Source organism: Cryptomeria japonica, chromosome 3 (assembly GCF_030272615.1).
Source record: "Cryptomeria japonica chromosome 3, Sugi_1.0, whole genome shotgun sequence".
Taxonomy (NCBI): domain Eukaryota; kingdom Viridiplantae; phylum Streptophyta; class Pinopsida; order Cupressales; family Cupressaceae; genus Cryptomeria; species Cryptomeria japonica.
This window is the reverse complement of record NC_081407.1, coordinates 742,566,492-742,578,501: the sequence shown is the minus strand read 5'-3', so window position 1 is coordinate 742,578,501 and position 12,010 is coordinate 742,566,492. Positions and strand designations below refer to the sequence as shown.

The following is a 12,010-nucleotide window of genomic DNA, read 5'->3' as shown; positions in this document are numbered from 1 at the left end:
TTAATAAGATGCATATTTCCATAAAAAATTAATAATTTATTTTTCTATACATTATTGAACAATCAATTTTGTTTTATCTCTATTTCATTAAACTAAATGTTTTTGCTACTAAATTTTTAAACTAGTCCAAATCATCACACCTTCCACAAGAACTTGATGAAATGTGTCTCTTGTTATAGTTAGATATTCAATTTGTATACAAACTTTATTGTTTTGTCATCCTAAGTCATTGTATAGGTGCAGAAGTAATCTTATGTCTACAAAATTTTAACATCAAATGTATATAATTTATTTTCAAATTTTCATCATCTTCTAATCATTTCACTAGTTGTTGTGAGTCAAACAAACACATGTTTGCATGATTTATTGTTATGTATATGTAATTTAAAGACATTCATTTATCATCCTCACATATTGTAAAGACATAAATCGTGCTAACTTCAATAATAGCCGAAATACTCTTTATTCTTAAATAAACTCATAAATCAATTAATAAATCTATTTCATTCCACTTTTCCATCCATAGCTTCATTTGATCATTCCATTTAAATCGTAATAAACACAAAATTTCTATAAAAGATAAAGATTCTTCATTCAATAACTCGATAAAAGCAGTATCTCAATCATACAATACTTAGGCATTTCAAGTTGTCGTAAGTTCAATAACAAAATAATACAAAGTAAAGGGTGAGATGCGTCCGTTGATCTGCAACCCAAGCTATCGTCAATGCAATCTTTAATGTGAAGACGAGAACAAGATTTAGGCACTTTTTCCGCCCAACCTTGAAGTTTACACTTCCCCGGAATTCTTAGTCAATCAAGAATACCTGACCCTGCATGAATTGCTTAGCAAAATAATTTGAAAGGCAAGATGGAATCTGGTGCGTGCCTAGATTATACATGCAATTCATTTTTCTAATTCCATTAAGAAACATGCAAGATCAATCAAGGATGTGGTAGAGTGGATAAATAAAAGAATTCCATCTATTTCAATGGTTATTCAATTGATTACTCGACCGAGTATAATGCCATGCATAGCAAATAATATAGTTTGGAAAAAGCAAACTCTCTTTCTATAATCCACATTCGGCACCCGTCCTGGAAGGTAACTTTCCACAAACACAAGCGTATCTAGCTTTGTTCACATAAATCTTAGAATAAATATATATAGAAGACAATCTTTCTCCTTTCAATTCTGGCTTCCTATTTCTTGCAAGATAAAAATACAATGCTAAAGAAGACAATCTTTCATTGAATAGAAATTGAAAGAATCAATCTTTTATTACAACCAATCCTATCTGACAGGAAGCAATCTTTCATGGTTAAACAAATATACATGTGAAAGAAAACAATCTTTCGCTTCTATCTTTCAAGCAATTTAAAGACAAAAATTAAATATTAAGAAGGTATAACACATGTATGTATCTTTACATAAAAATTGAATAAAATGAGCACACGTTCTTTTATTCAATTATCAAAACATTTAAATAACGTACTCATTAACATGCATTCCATTTCTATGGTTTAGAATTCTAAGTTTATCTCGTCTAAACTCTCTATCTTTCCATGTGTCTTGGTTCATTTACCTCTTTTCTCAAAACATCATATTTAGTTTAATACTAATATGTGACTTTTCATGATTTAAAACTTAACTCACTGATTTCACTAATTTACCATAACAACAATCTAACATGATGAAAATTCATAAAACGCCTATTTATATGGCTTTTTAAATGAGACGCCTGATAATCATCTTTTTACTTCATGCAAGGATCTAATTTGAAAGTGTAAGTCTTTTCTTTATGAAATCAAAATAAACTTCACTATTTAATAAGTCATAATCCTAATATTTCATCTTCTTCGCAGTTCAATTTCAGAGTCTCTCTCTCTAACCTCTTACTCTGTTCCTAGAGGATTTGGTGGTCTAATTTCTATGAATTTCACTTATGTTCATCAACAAATTTTAAGAACATATTTCATTATTGCATCTATATTTACGTGATTGTATTTTAAAACAATTAAAAATGGTTCATATCGCAATTCTAACCCTTCCACTTGAATATTGCATAAATCTAAAACTAGATCATTATTTATCTCTTAAATCTTTACAACAAAACATGCTAGATGTGAGCCTACCTCAAGAAACGTGATCCATGTCTATTATGATCCCTGATAACTTCAAATTGTTTGCAATACGTCTGGATTCCAATGATTTCCACCTCGGTGCTCTTATATCTCATGAGCTCTCTATTCCTTGTTCTTTTCCTTTCTATATTATAAGAATTTATCTAATAATAATAAAGCAACTAACACTCATTCAAGAGCCTAACCCCTAAGTTCGACGCTAAATCGGAGATGATCATCATTGATCTTTTACGACTCGGTCGTAAACACATCAAAATCTCCACTATTCCATTCTCTCTAATCTCATGTCGCTCTTCTACGTTCTTACTCTCCTCTATCTTTCTCTCCTCTAACTTGCTCATTTCCTATCTTCTCCCTTCTAACTTGCTTTCCTCTAACTTCCTATCTTCTCCTTTCTTCCAACTCAATGGTCTATATATAGTGTTGTCATCTACCCTCTTTCCTACTTTCGAGCTATCTCTCCTAGTGGTGGATTGATTCTAAATGACACCACTCATGGTTTTATTGCAACGCAACATTCCTAATCGGATTCGAACACCTATTTGTTCACCATGCAAAGTTATTCATTATCCATTTCATGACACCAAACCATTAAAGTTGTTGAGTTCATAATTATCTTTTACTAAGTCGATTTTACTATAAATGATTTCCTTAAAACATGCAAAGTTAAATTTAACTAACTTATACATGTCGTTCAAGGTGTTTGTGTGGGTTGATAACCCATGTCTCTTATTAATTCATGCCACATTAGATGGCGGTACCAACGTGGTTTATCATATTTAAAACGGAGGAGGGGTTTCTTGCAATGTGGTGCAGATTTATATTAAAAGGGAGGAGGGGTGGTCGGTGGTAATACTGATCCCTCCCTTTAATCAAGGGGGGTGGTCAATATTACTATTGACCACCCTCGTCATTGTTTAATTCTTTTCTTTTAAAACTTAACCCGCCACTAATAACTCCTTTGTTATTATTATTTTTTATTTTTTATTATATATATATATATATATATATATATATATATATATATATATATATATATATATATATATATATATATATATATATATATATATATATATATATATATATATATATATATATATATATATATATATATAATGACTTCATTTATATATATATAATTAAATATTAAAAACGTTAACAAATTCTTTAATAAACTGTTTTCTATAATTAAATATATATAAATATATATATTGGATTTTTTATTAAATAATTTAATTTCGTAAATCCATTTACATATACAATAATTACATACATATTTACAAGTTTATGATCGAATTATTATTAGATCTCATATATATATATATATATATAATACGTATATATATTTATTTTAATCTCAAATTATTACGTAGGTATAAACAAAATTCATGACGTAATTAAATTTCACGATAATTGGATATATATAATAACTATATAGATATATATGTATATGATTGAATCAATTTCTCATATACTTATATATATTATACTATTATCCAATTTACAAAAGTAAACTAATAAGTATGATTTTTCATACATTTATACATTTCTAAACAAAAAGAACATATAAACCTAGGGTTAATATTCATTTTTGAATCATTTACACATTTCATCTCTTTCAACAATAAAGCATAATATTTCACCATCACTCATGCAACTTAGATTTAACTCAATCATCATTCAAATCATGCAATCAATGCACATGTATAAACATTTAAATCAATCTACTACTCATTTCAAATTCATCATTCCAATTTAAACAAACATTCAAATATAGTCATTTTAATCATCCATCATTACAAGATGCAAATTATAAATCCTAATGTGGTTTGTGAGAGATTCCATCTATTCTAACGAAATACAAGAGCTAAGACAACTCTACCTGAACCATGTTCTCGCCCTCATCTGCGTTCACCAGTTCCTGCATTCACTTGCGCTCAGTTGCTCATTAGCAATGACGATCCCAATTTTGTAATAAAAATTATTACTGATCATTCAATTGTATATAAATCACTTCAGTACATTCGATCTCCTATCTTATTTTATTGACAATTCCAATTTCATTTCATTTGGGAAAAATAAACATTATTTTCCTAATTAAATAATTATGGAAAAATAGGGTTCGTGACACATATCTAAATAACTTAAGACCATTTGAAGAGCAATTATTAAAAGAACACTTTGATTTGGTGAACTAAAATGAATTAAAAATTTGAAAAGAATACTTTGGTTAGATGATTGTAATTTTAGAGTTTTTTGGGGGGTTGACCTAGGAGAATTTATCCCATAAAGATTATGGAAAGCCTTTAATTATTTTTAAATGCCTTTAAAGTAGACAACAACAAACCTAGTTAATCAAGAAGCAAAATTGCACGTCTAGCAAGATTAAATCTTAATATGGTTACTTCTGGATTTGATTGTGTTGCTTTTTTTATCATCAACGTTTCGGATCAACGTTTCAAATCACACTCTATGATCCATCATCAGGATGCTAAGAGAATGTTAGGATATGAAAGATTAGATCTGTGCATCAAAGGTTGGATTTATAATGCCTCCCTGTTTGCAACTTAGAGATATATGGATCTCAACATTATTTTTGGTTGTCGTAGGATGCATAGGCCATCTTCGTGTTTAAGTTTCTTGATGTGTTTGGGTCAACTTCACCTCTTTCTTTATGATTTATGTTCTTACCCTGCTTTGCGTGTGTGAATTCCCCACATGTTCGAGATGAGGATTCCTCAACGTTTGTCGTTAGTGTTATTTGTATTGAGATGTGTGTAAGTTATTATCCCAAGTTCCTTGCAAGAGCTTAATGTATATTTTTTATGATATTTCCTATGATGCATGTGAATGGTAGCATAATTGATCACTACTATGCCTCAATTCAATGATGTGAAAGAATTATCTAAATATGGATTAAATGCAATTACAAACTTCATGATGTTTTGAGGCATTAATATTTATGTTAAAATTAAATGATCACATGATTTATATCAATTAAATGCGATTATTATTATGTTGAACCTTGTTGGGTTATTTTGTAATGCTTCAACTATTATGTGCTTCAAAAGTCTAAGTTATAACCCAATGGTTATTATATGGGAGATGTCACATTGGTCATAAATGTTTACTTTTATCCGTCGTACTCAGTACAAGTACGATTTTCTATTATGTTATTTAAGTAATTTGCCTCAAACACTATGATTGTTATCATTCAATAAACCCTAATTTCTTTGTTGACATCCAATAATGAGTTTGAAACTTTTATATGATTTGATAGTTTTGTAAACTTATATTGAAAACACTATGATTTTAAAAGTATCATTTCATGTTGAAATGGAAATATGACTATTAATGCATGTTTATCATGTGTTTTGCATGAGGGTAAATGAAATTAGTTAGAAATTAAAAAAGATTATTTTAACTATTATTTTAAATTGTGAAAAGTTCTTTGGAGTAAAAGGAGCAAAAAAGAGAATTATTTAAGTACACTTTGACATAATTTTGGAGAGAAAAACCCTCATTGTGAAGAAAATTGATTTGTTAATTGGGAAGGTATTTGGAAACCGAATTTCATGGGATCAAGAATTGGGATTTGAATTGCTCATGCATTTGTTGCCTTTCATCAAAGTGCTTTTCGTTTGAAATGCGAAATTATTGCATGAATTGAGGTATTTTTCTTTGTTCTTTCTCTATGCTCAATTTTAGATTTTGAAAAACATTGGCTTGCTTAAGTAGGGCAATTATATTCCTTATTTCATTCCTTTTGATCATGTAGAATTAATTTGGAGAAAAATTTGTAAATTTTCAGGTAATGGGGTTATTATGTATAATTTTTAAGAATTAATCAAAATGTGTATTTTGCATAAAAACGAGGGGTTGGGCACTTTTAAATTTGAAGCTATTTTAATGGAGTTTCATGGAATTTTGAGAAATAGAAAAAATAAGAAATTGTAATAAATAATGATAAATTAGTATGTGGGAACAAAGGTGTTCTTCATAGAATGTGAGAATGAATCCATTTGGATCATGTTGCAAGAAAGTGTGAGAAATTCCAAAAATGATACATTGTAGTGTTTTGAGTAACTTGTGCATTGTTTGGTCTAATCAAATTGCATTATTTTGAGTAAATTGCAAATTCAAAAGCTCTCCTGATCTTCTCTTTAAGAAGCACCATATTATCAAGCGTATGACTCCACCTACCTCATAAGTAAAATACTAAAAACAGGAGCCCACGGCCATTGCTGCTGCTCAAGGTTTCTTATCTCCTTCAGACTATGCAGAAGCTTCAGGCAGCCCAATTTGTCCCCAGCAGACTTCATGCAAATCAATTGAAAGGCCGTCTAACTTGGTGTTTACTACAACAGTTTTAACCCTGTTAAATGTAGCGTGTTTCTATCTCGTTTCAGTATACAAGCATTTTTATGGCATTTTTTAGGAGATGCAACAAGGACAGCAAAAATACCAGCTTTTGCTATGTTTTTAGGGTATTTTTTACCATTTTTTGGGCATTTTGGCAAGTCACGAGTTCACCCTAGAAAAACTCAGCATGAGAAATTTTCTGCAAGTACTTGCAATCTATGATTCCAACAAAATGAGAATAAAATGCATATTTCAGCAAATCTAAGATTATAAAACTAAAACCAAGTCATAATTCCTAACGGTAAAGAGCAAGTCAACTCTGAAGAATATGCCAGTGAAAATTATCATATTTAAAAAATAGAAAACAAAGAAATTAAACATCTTCCCTATGAGAAACCTTGAGCATTGCAGCAGGTACAAGCAACATCAACATAGCTCTGCAAACACAGTAATAATCAGTAGTAACCCATAATCAATTGTCACGATCTTTAGAAATAAACTGTATTTAATCTAATTATAGTTAACTTGTCCAACAACCAAAAACAAGAAATTAGTGTGTACATGTAACATATAATATGAGTAAAATTTATTTCCAGGTGTAATCACACACCAGCTCAATCTTCTCTTTAATAACAATCCTCCACACCGAGACAAAACCGTGAAAGTTGCCTTCTAATTATAAATTTATAGTCTCGATAGTTTTTACCAAAAAATGGTAAAGCCACAACAAATTAAACAGCTTAAATGAATGCTCAAAATTCATCCTCAAAACTTTCAAGGAAAATAACCTTTTTGATAAAGAGCACCACCTGCAGCTACGGATAACACTAAAGCACCCACCTATTTTCCTTGCCTATGCCTTCAATTTACCAAAAATCTTAGCTTTTTCTACTGATGTCTGGAACCTTCCATGTCCAAACTTAGAGGATGTGTCAATAAATTTCAGCTTGACTTCTTCCAAGGCTGTCCGGGAAGTCTGTTTCAGAAGCGACTGACGCAAAGTAACAACTCGCTTTTTGGGACCAACGCAACATCCTTTGATCATGATGTAATCATCCTTTACAATACCATAATGAGGAAATCCGCCCATTGGAGTGATATCCTTTTCAGTCCGGTCAAATTCAGTGATTGCAGTATGGGATTCCTCACTCACCTTGCCAATCTTGTAGATCTTCTTATTTAATTCAGTACGATGATGGTATCCATTCTGACCAGCCCTAGCAACTGTGAAGGAAACTCTAGCTGGATGCCAAGCACCAATACAGGCAACCTTTCTCAAACCTCTATGAGTTTTACGTGGCAGTCTTGTGACACCCCATCTGGTAACCACACCTTCATACCCTTTGCCCTTTGTGACACCAATCACATCAATCATTTCATCCTTCTGGAAAATAGCATCAATAGGTACCTGTTTCTCAAAAAAACTGTATGCATAATCTACTTTTTGGGAAATTGTTCCACCATTCACTTGGATTTCCATCAAGTGAGCCTTCTTCTGCTTCAAACCTTTCATCTTTTTCACCTGAAAAATATAATATGTGCATGTACTTATTCGATGACATTTAAGAAGAGCCATAAATTGAACAAAATTCAATGAAAACACCTAGCTAGCATAAAAGGCAAAGGTCTCTTTTCCAATTGTGTTCTCTTGGATTCGATCTCACAAACAAGCTCAGAATAACACCTATGCCCTGCTTGCCAATTCATCTACACCAGAAGTTGAGTTTCCACAAACCCATCACTGTAAGGGACTGCTAATATTATTCTATATCCACAATCTGGTAGAAATAGAGAAACAAAACCTTCAAGTTACATGGGCAGTAGTTAAAAAACAAACTATTGTAAATGTCATTTTAAGTAATGCGCATTTGCCTTCAACTTCAGCTTTTTAAATATTAAACACCATGTTACAGGAACGGTAGGTAAAACACAAACTGTTATAAATGTTATTTTAAATATTTTAAATAACGGGTATTTGCTTTTGGACTAAGATTTTAAGACTAAAATTACCTACCAGTCAGCCCCATATATCATCTAGTACTCTTTAGCTTTATTAACTTACAGCATTTTAGATGTCTCATACATTTAAACACAAACAATTAAAGATCAAATTAAAAATCCATTGCTTATTTGACTGACATTTCTGGAACTCTAAAATCAATACCATATGATGTTATATTACATTTTAAAGTTCTGTTTGTACAATAAACAAATTCATTAATCTTTTGATTTACACTTCTTTAAGTCAAATAAATATATATTGCATATTGCAATTTAATGATCATTGGTTTTGTTTTAAGTTTTTTAATTCATTAAATTTGGGTCCGTCATATCCTACAACTAAGTTCTCTTTTTTTATGACTTTCTATTCAATGTGCAGGACACCGTGCTTTGAACTTGCAGGAGACTTCAAAAATCAACTAATCAGCTTATTAGACGAAACTACTGGAGCCTTTATCATCAGAAGGTTATGATGACTATTGCTTTTCATTTCAGAAATATGTTCAAATTTAAGTTGGTCGAAGTATATGTGCAGAGATAATTACCAAGAAGTTCCAGTAGGGTGGACAACCATCCACATATCCATATTTTCTTCTCACTATATCCACATAGAATATGGTTGTACCTTTGTTCGTTTACTCCCATTAACTTAATTTGCAATGTCATTTTCATCCCTGCCACTATGCTACATCTCCAGGTGACAATCATATAAATCCATAACCTAGATAGGAACCATTCAATGCCATAAGGGCATAAAATAATATAAATACATAATGATACAGATTAAAAAAATTTAAAACTGTATCGCAATGGACATTTTCAATTATCTTGTTTCATGTTTAGAAATCATATACTTCAAAATATATATTCAAAAAATTACAAGGGAGCTAAAATTAGGATTCTATTTCTGAAAGTGAGCTACGTGATAGATTTAATTTCTTTCTTCAGGCCTGCCAGGGCAGTGACCATGCACCATGTACATTCACTCCAAAAGAGCAAGGTCTACTTATAAGAACTTGTTGTGAGACCTAAAAATTAATTCTTAAGAAGGCCGTGGTTGTGATCCCAGTACAAGAGACTTAACTAATCTGGACTCCACTTCAAACAGACAAAATCTTGTTGGTGTTTGCAACTGTTATAATGGCTATTCGATGGATCATATTTCTACCTTAGGCCTTCTAAGACTGTCAATATTCTATGGATCTTTTGAAATTTTCTATTGTATTAAGTTACCTTAACCTGAGAAGCTTACGTGCATTGTATTATGATGGACCAGCTATTGAATAGATACTGCTGCCTAACAGCTTGGCTTCTGATGTTGCTTACAGCTTTCGTTACTGATTTAAAAAGAAAATAAATCCTACTTGAACGGGTCTAACATGCAGGCAAGAAATATTTTTCCTCAGTTTGGTGAATTATCCAAATTTTTAGCCAGCCATTCGTGTGCAAAAGTTCTCGTACACAGACATAATGGCTAGACTAAGACCTAAAATAACACATTTACCTTCTACCATCGAATATGCATAAAAATCAATACTGATACTTACAAAAAATAAACAATGTTCGGCGTTTCTTGGTCTTAAAACCCTAAAGCATGTCAATTATAATTTCGTACTACACTGAATTAGAAAATGGGCAATGGTCTTGTTTTTTTTCAGTACAAGTAAATCTATGTACACAATAAACCTCGAAAAACACGGATACTCATACCTGGGTGTGAGCGAGAACCCTAATAACAGAAGCATACTTCTTCATCTTCTCAAGCTCCGCCTCGATGCTTTTTTTACCATCTCCTGTATCATATTTCTTTGCATACTTGGTAAACGCCTTCTTCTTAGCCTTGTACCAATTCTTGTAAAAGCGCCTCTTTACCTCCTCGCTGAGATGCTGAGCCCAAACGGTATTAAGTGTGCGGAGACCTCGAGGTGTCTTGATGTACGCGACTACACCCACAATCACCATGGGCGGAGTCTCCAAAATAGTCACTGTCTCGCAAGTCTCCTTCTTGTGAAGCTCTGCAAAACACGCATTAGATTATAAGCTAGAAAGGGAGGATAACAAACTATGGGTGTAGAATACAAACGAAAGAAGAAAGTAGACTTACTGGATCCCGGCTTTTCGACCTCTCTGACGATGTGGGTCATACCGGCCTTGTATCCCATGAACGCCGTCAGCTTGCAGGGCTTTGTTGGGTCGTCCCTCGGAAATGACTTCACTGTAATTCAATACCATCAAGTCAAGATTAAACATTATCTTCCTGCATACTGAAGCACTTTGGCATTCATGCATTCACACTTTTTCTATAGATTAAACAATTGATGAGATTTTTTTCCTTTTTGCTTACCTTTTCCTCTGTGACGACGAGCTCTCTTGCGAGGAAGGAATCCGAGGGATCCATGCCTGGGGTGCTCAAACTTCCTGTGACTCATACTGATTCCTTCTGCTCCTTCAAACGCCGCCCCTGCACAAAAAAGATAAAACCCTAGACGTAGCTAAATCTTAATGTATATTTTTTATATTCACTATCGTGGAATCTGGAGGTGTCCTTGCGGAAGCAAGACTAATCCCCCAGTGTGTACAACCCACTCACAAGGTAGCAACACACACAGAGTTAACACAGCCGGGGACTCGAACTCAAGACCATGGGGAGCATACCCACGCCTTAAGTTGCGATCCATGACCGGGTGAGCTAGGACCGAAGCCCTATCTTAATGTATATTAGTGTTTCTTGGGAGAGAAATATCTATTATAATTATCATAAGCCGAGAGGCTTCTATTTGGGCTTTTTTAAAGCCCGGAAAACTCTCACTCTCGCCGTCATTTTTCGTTGGCGGCTATCTTCCGGCAAGTTTGGAGGTTACATGGCGGATGTGTCTATTCTGGTTTCAAAATGGATTTTTCGTATCAGTGACATGCATCGACATACATGTCCAAGACATGTATACCATGTCAACTTGTCGCAGCGGTCGGACTTGCGATATGTGATGTGGAGTTGTAGTCAACTCGCCGATTTCAATCCTCGGAGCCCACATGAAATTACATGGACATGCCGGAGGACGGTCGCAGCTCGCTTCATGGTTAATGGCAATTTTTTTAAGCTACAAAATAAAGAGATCGTCAGCGAATGAAGAAACCGCGTTCGGACGAGATACCTAGCGGGAAAAAGAGAGCGGCCCACGCGAAATTATGTGGACATGTCGAAGGACGGTCGTGGCTCGCTTCGTGGTTACATGTGGTTTTTTGTGCATAACACGCACATTAAAAGCTACAAAATAAAGAAACCGCCAGCAAATGAAGATACCGCGTTCAGATGGCATACCTAGGGAGAAAAAGAGGGCGTGGGCTCCAAAAATTGTACATTCATCAGACAATATACTAACATGGCGCATTTTTTATGGGCCTAACGTGGAAAAAGGCAGACTAACACGTGAACTAAAACATTGTTGTTTGACTGCAGAGCAAGTTTATTGTTCAAGGGCAGATTTGAGCACTGTTTGAG

At 33.1% G+C, this 12,010-nt stretch overlaps 1 protein-coding gene across 1 annotated transcript; it reads right to left on the bottom strand.

Moving 5' to 3' along the window:
• Nucleotides 1–7,163: 7,163 nt before the first annotated feature.
• On the bottom strand, nt 7,164–11,022 carry LOC131044026 (large ribosomal subunit protein uL3z). Its single transcript, XM_057977290.2, has 4 exons — nt 10,856–11,022; nt 10,616–10,726; nt 10,222–10,526; nt 7,164–8,032 (listed from the first exon to the last, which is right to left on the bottom strand). Exons 1-4 carry the CDS (start codon nt 10,938–10,940, stop codon nt 7,364–7,366), a joined length of 1,170 nt encoding a protein of 389 aa, XP_057833273.2. The 5' UTR covers nt 10,941–11,022; the 3' UTR covers nt 7,164–7,363.
• Between the last annotated feature and the right edge of the window lie 988 nt (nt 11,023–12,010).

What these genes read in the sequence shown, in the direction of transcription:
- LOC131044026 (XM_057977290.2), bottom strand. Translation starts at nt 10,940, where the DNA reads ATGAGTCACAGGAAGTTTGAGCACCCCAGGCATGGATCCCTCGGATTC. An exon ending in TCGTCGTCACAGAGGAAAAG is followed by an intron (nt 10,727 to 10,855) that starts GTAAGCAAAAAG and finishes ATTGAATTACAG; the next exon opens with TGAAGTCATTTCCGAGGGAC. An exon ending in GGTCGAAAAGCCGGGATCCA is followed by an intron (nt 10,527 to 10,615) that starts GTAAGTCTACTT and finishes CGTGTTTTGCAG; the next exon opens with AGCTTCACAAGAAGGAGACT.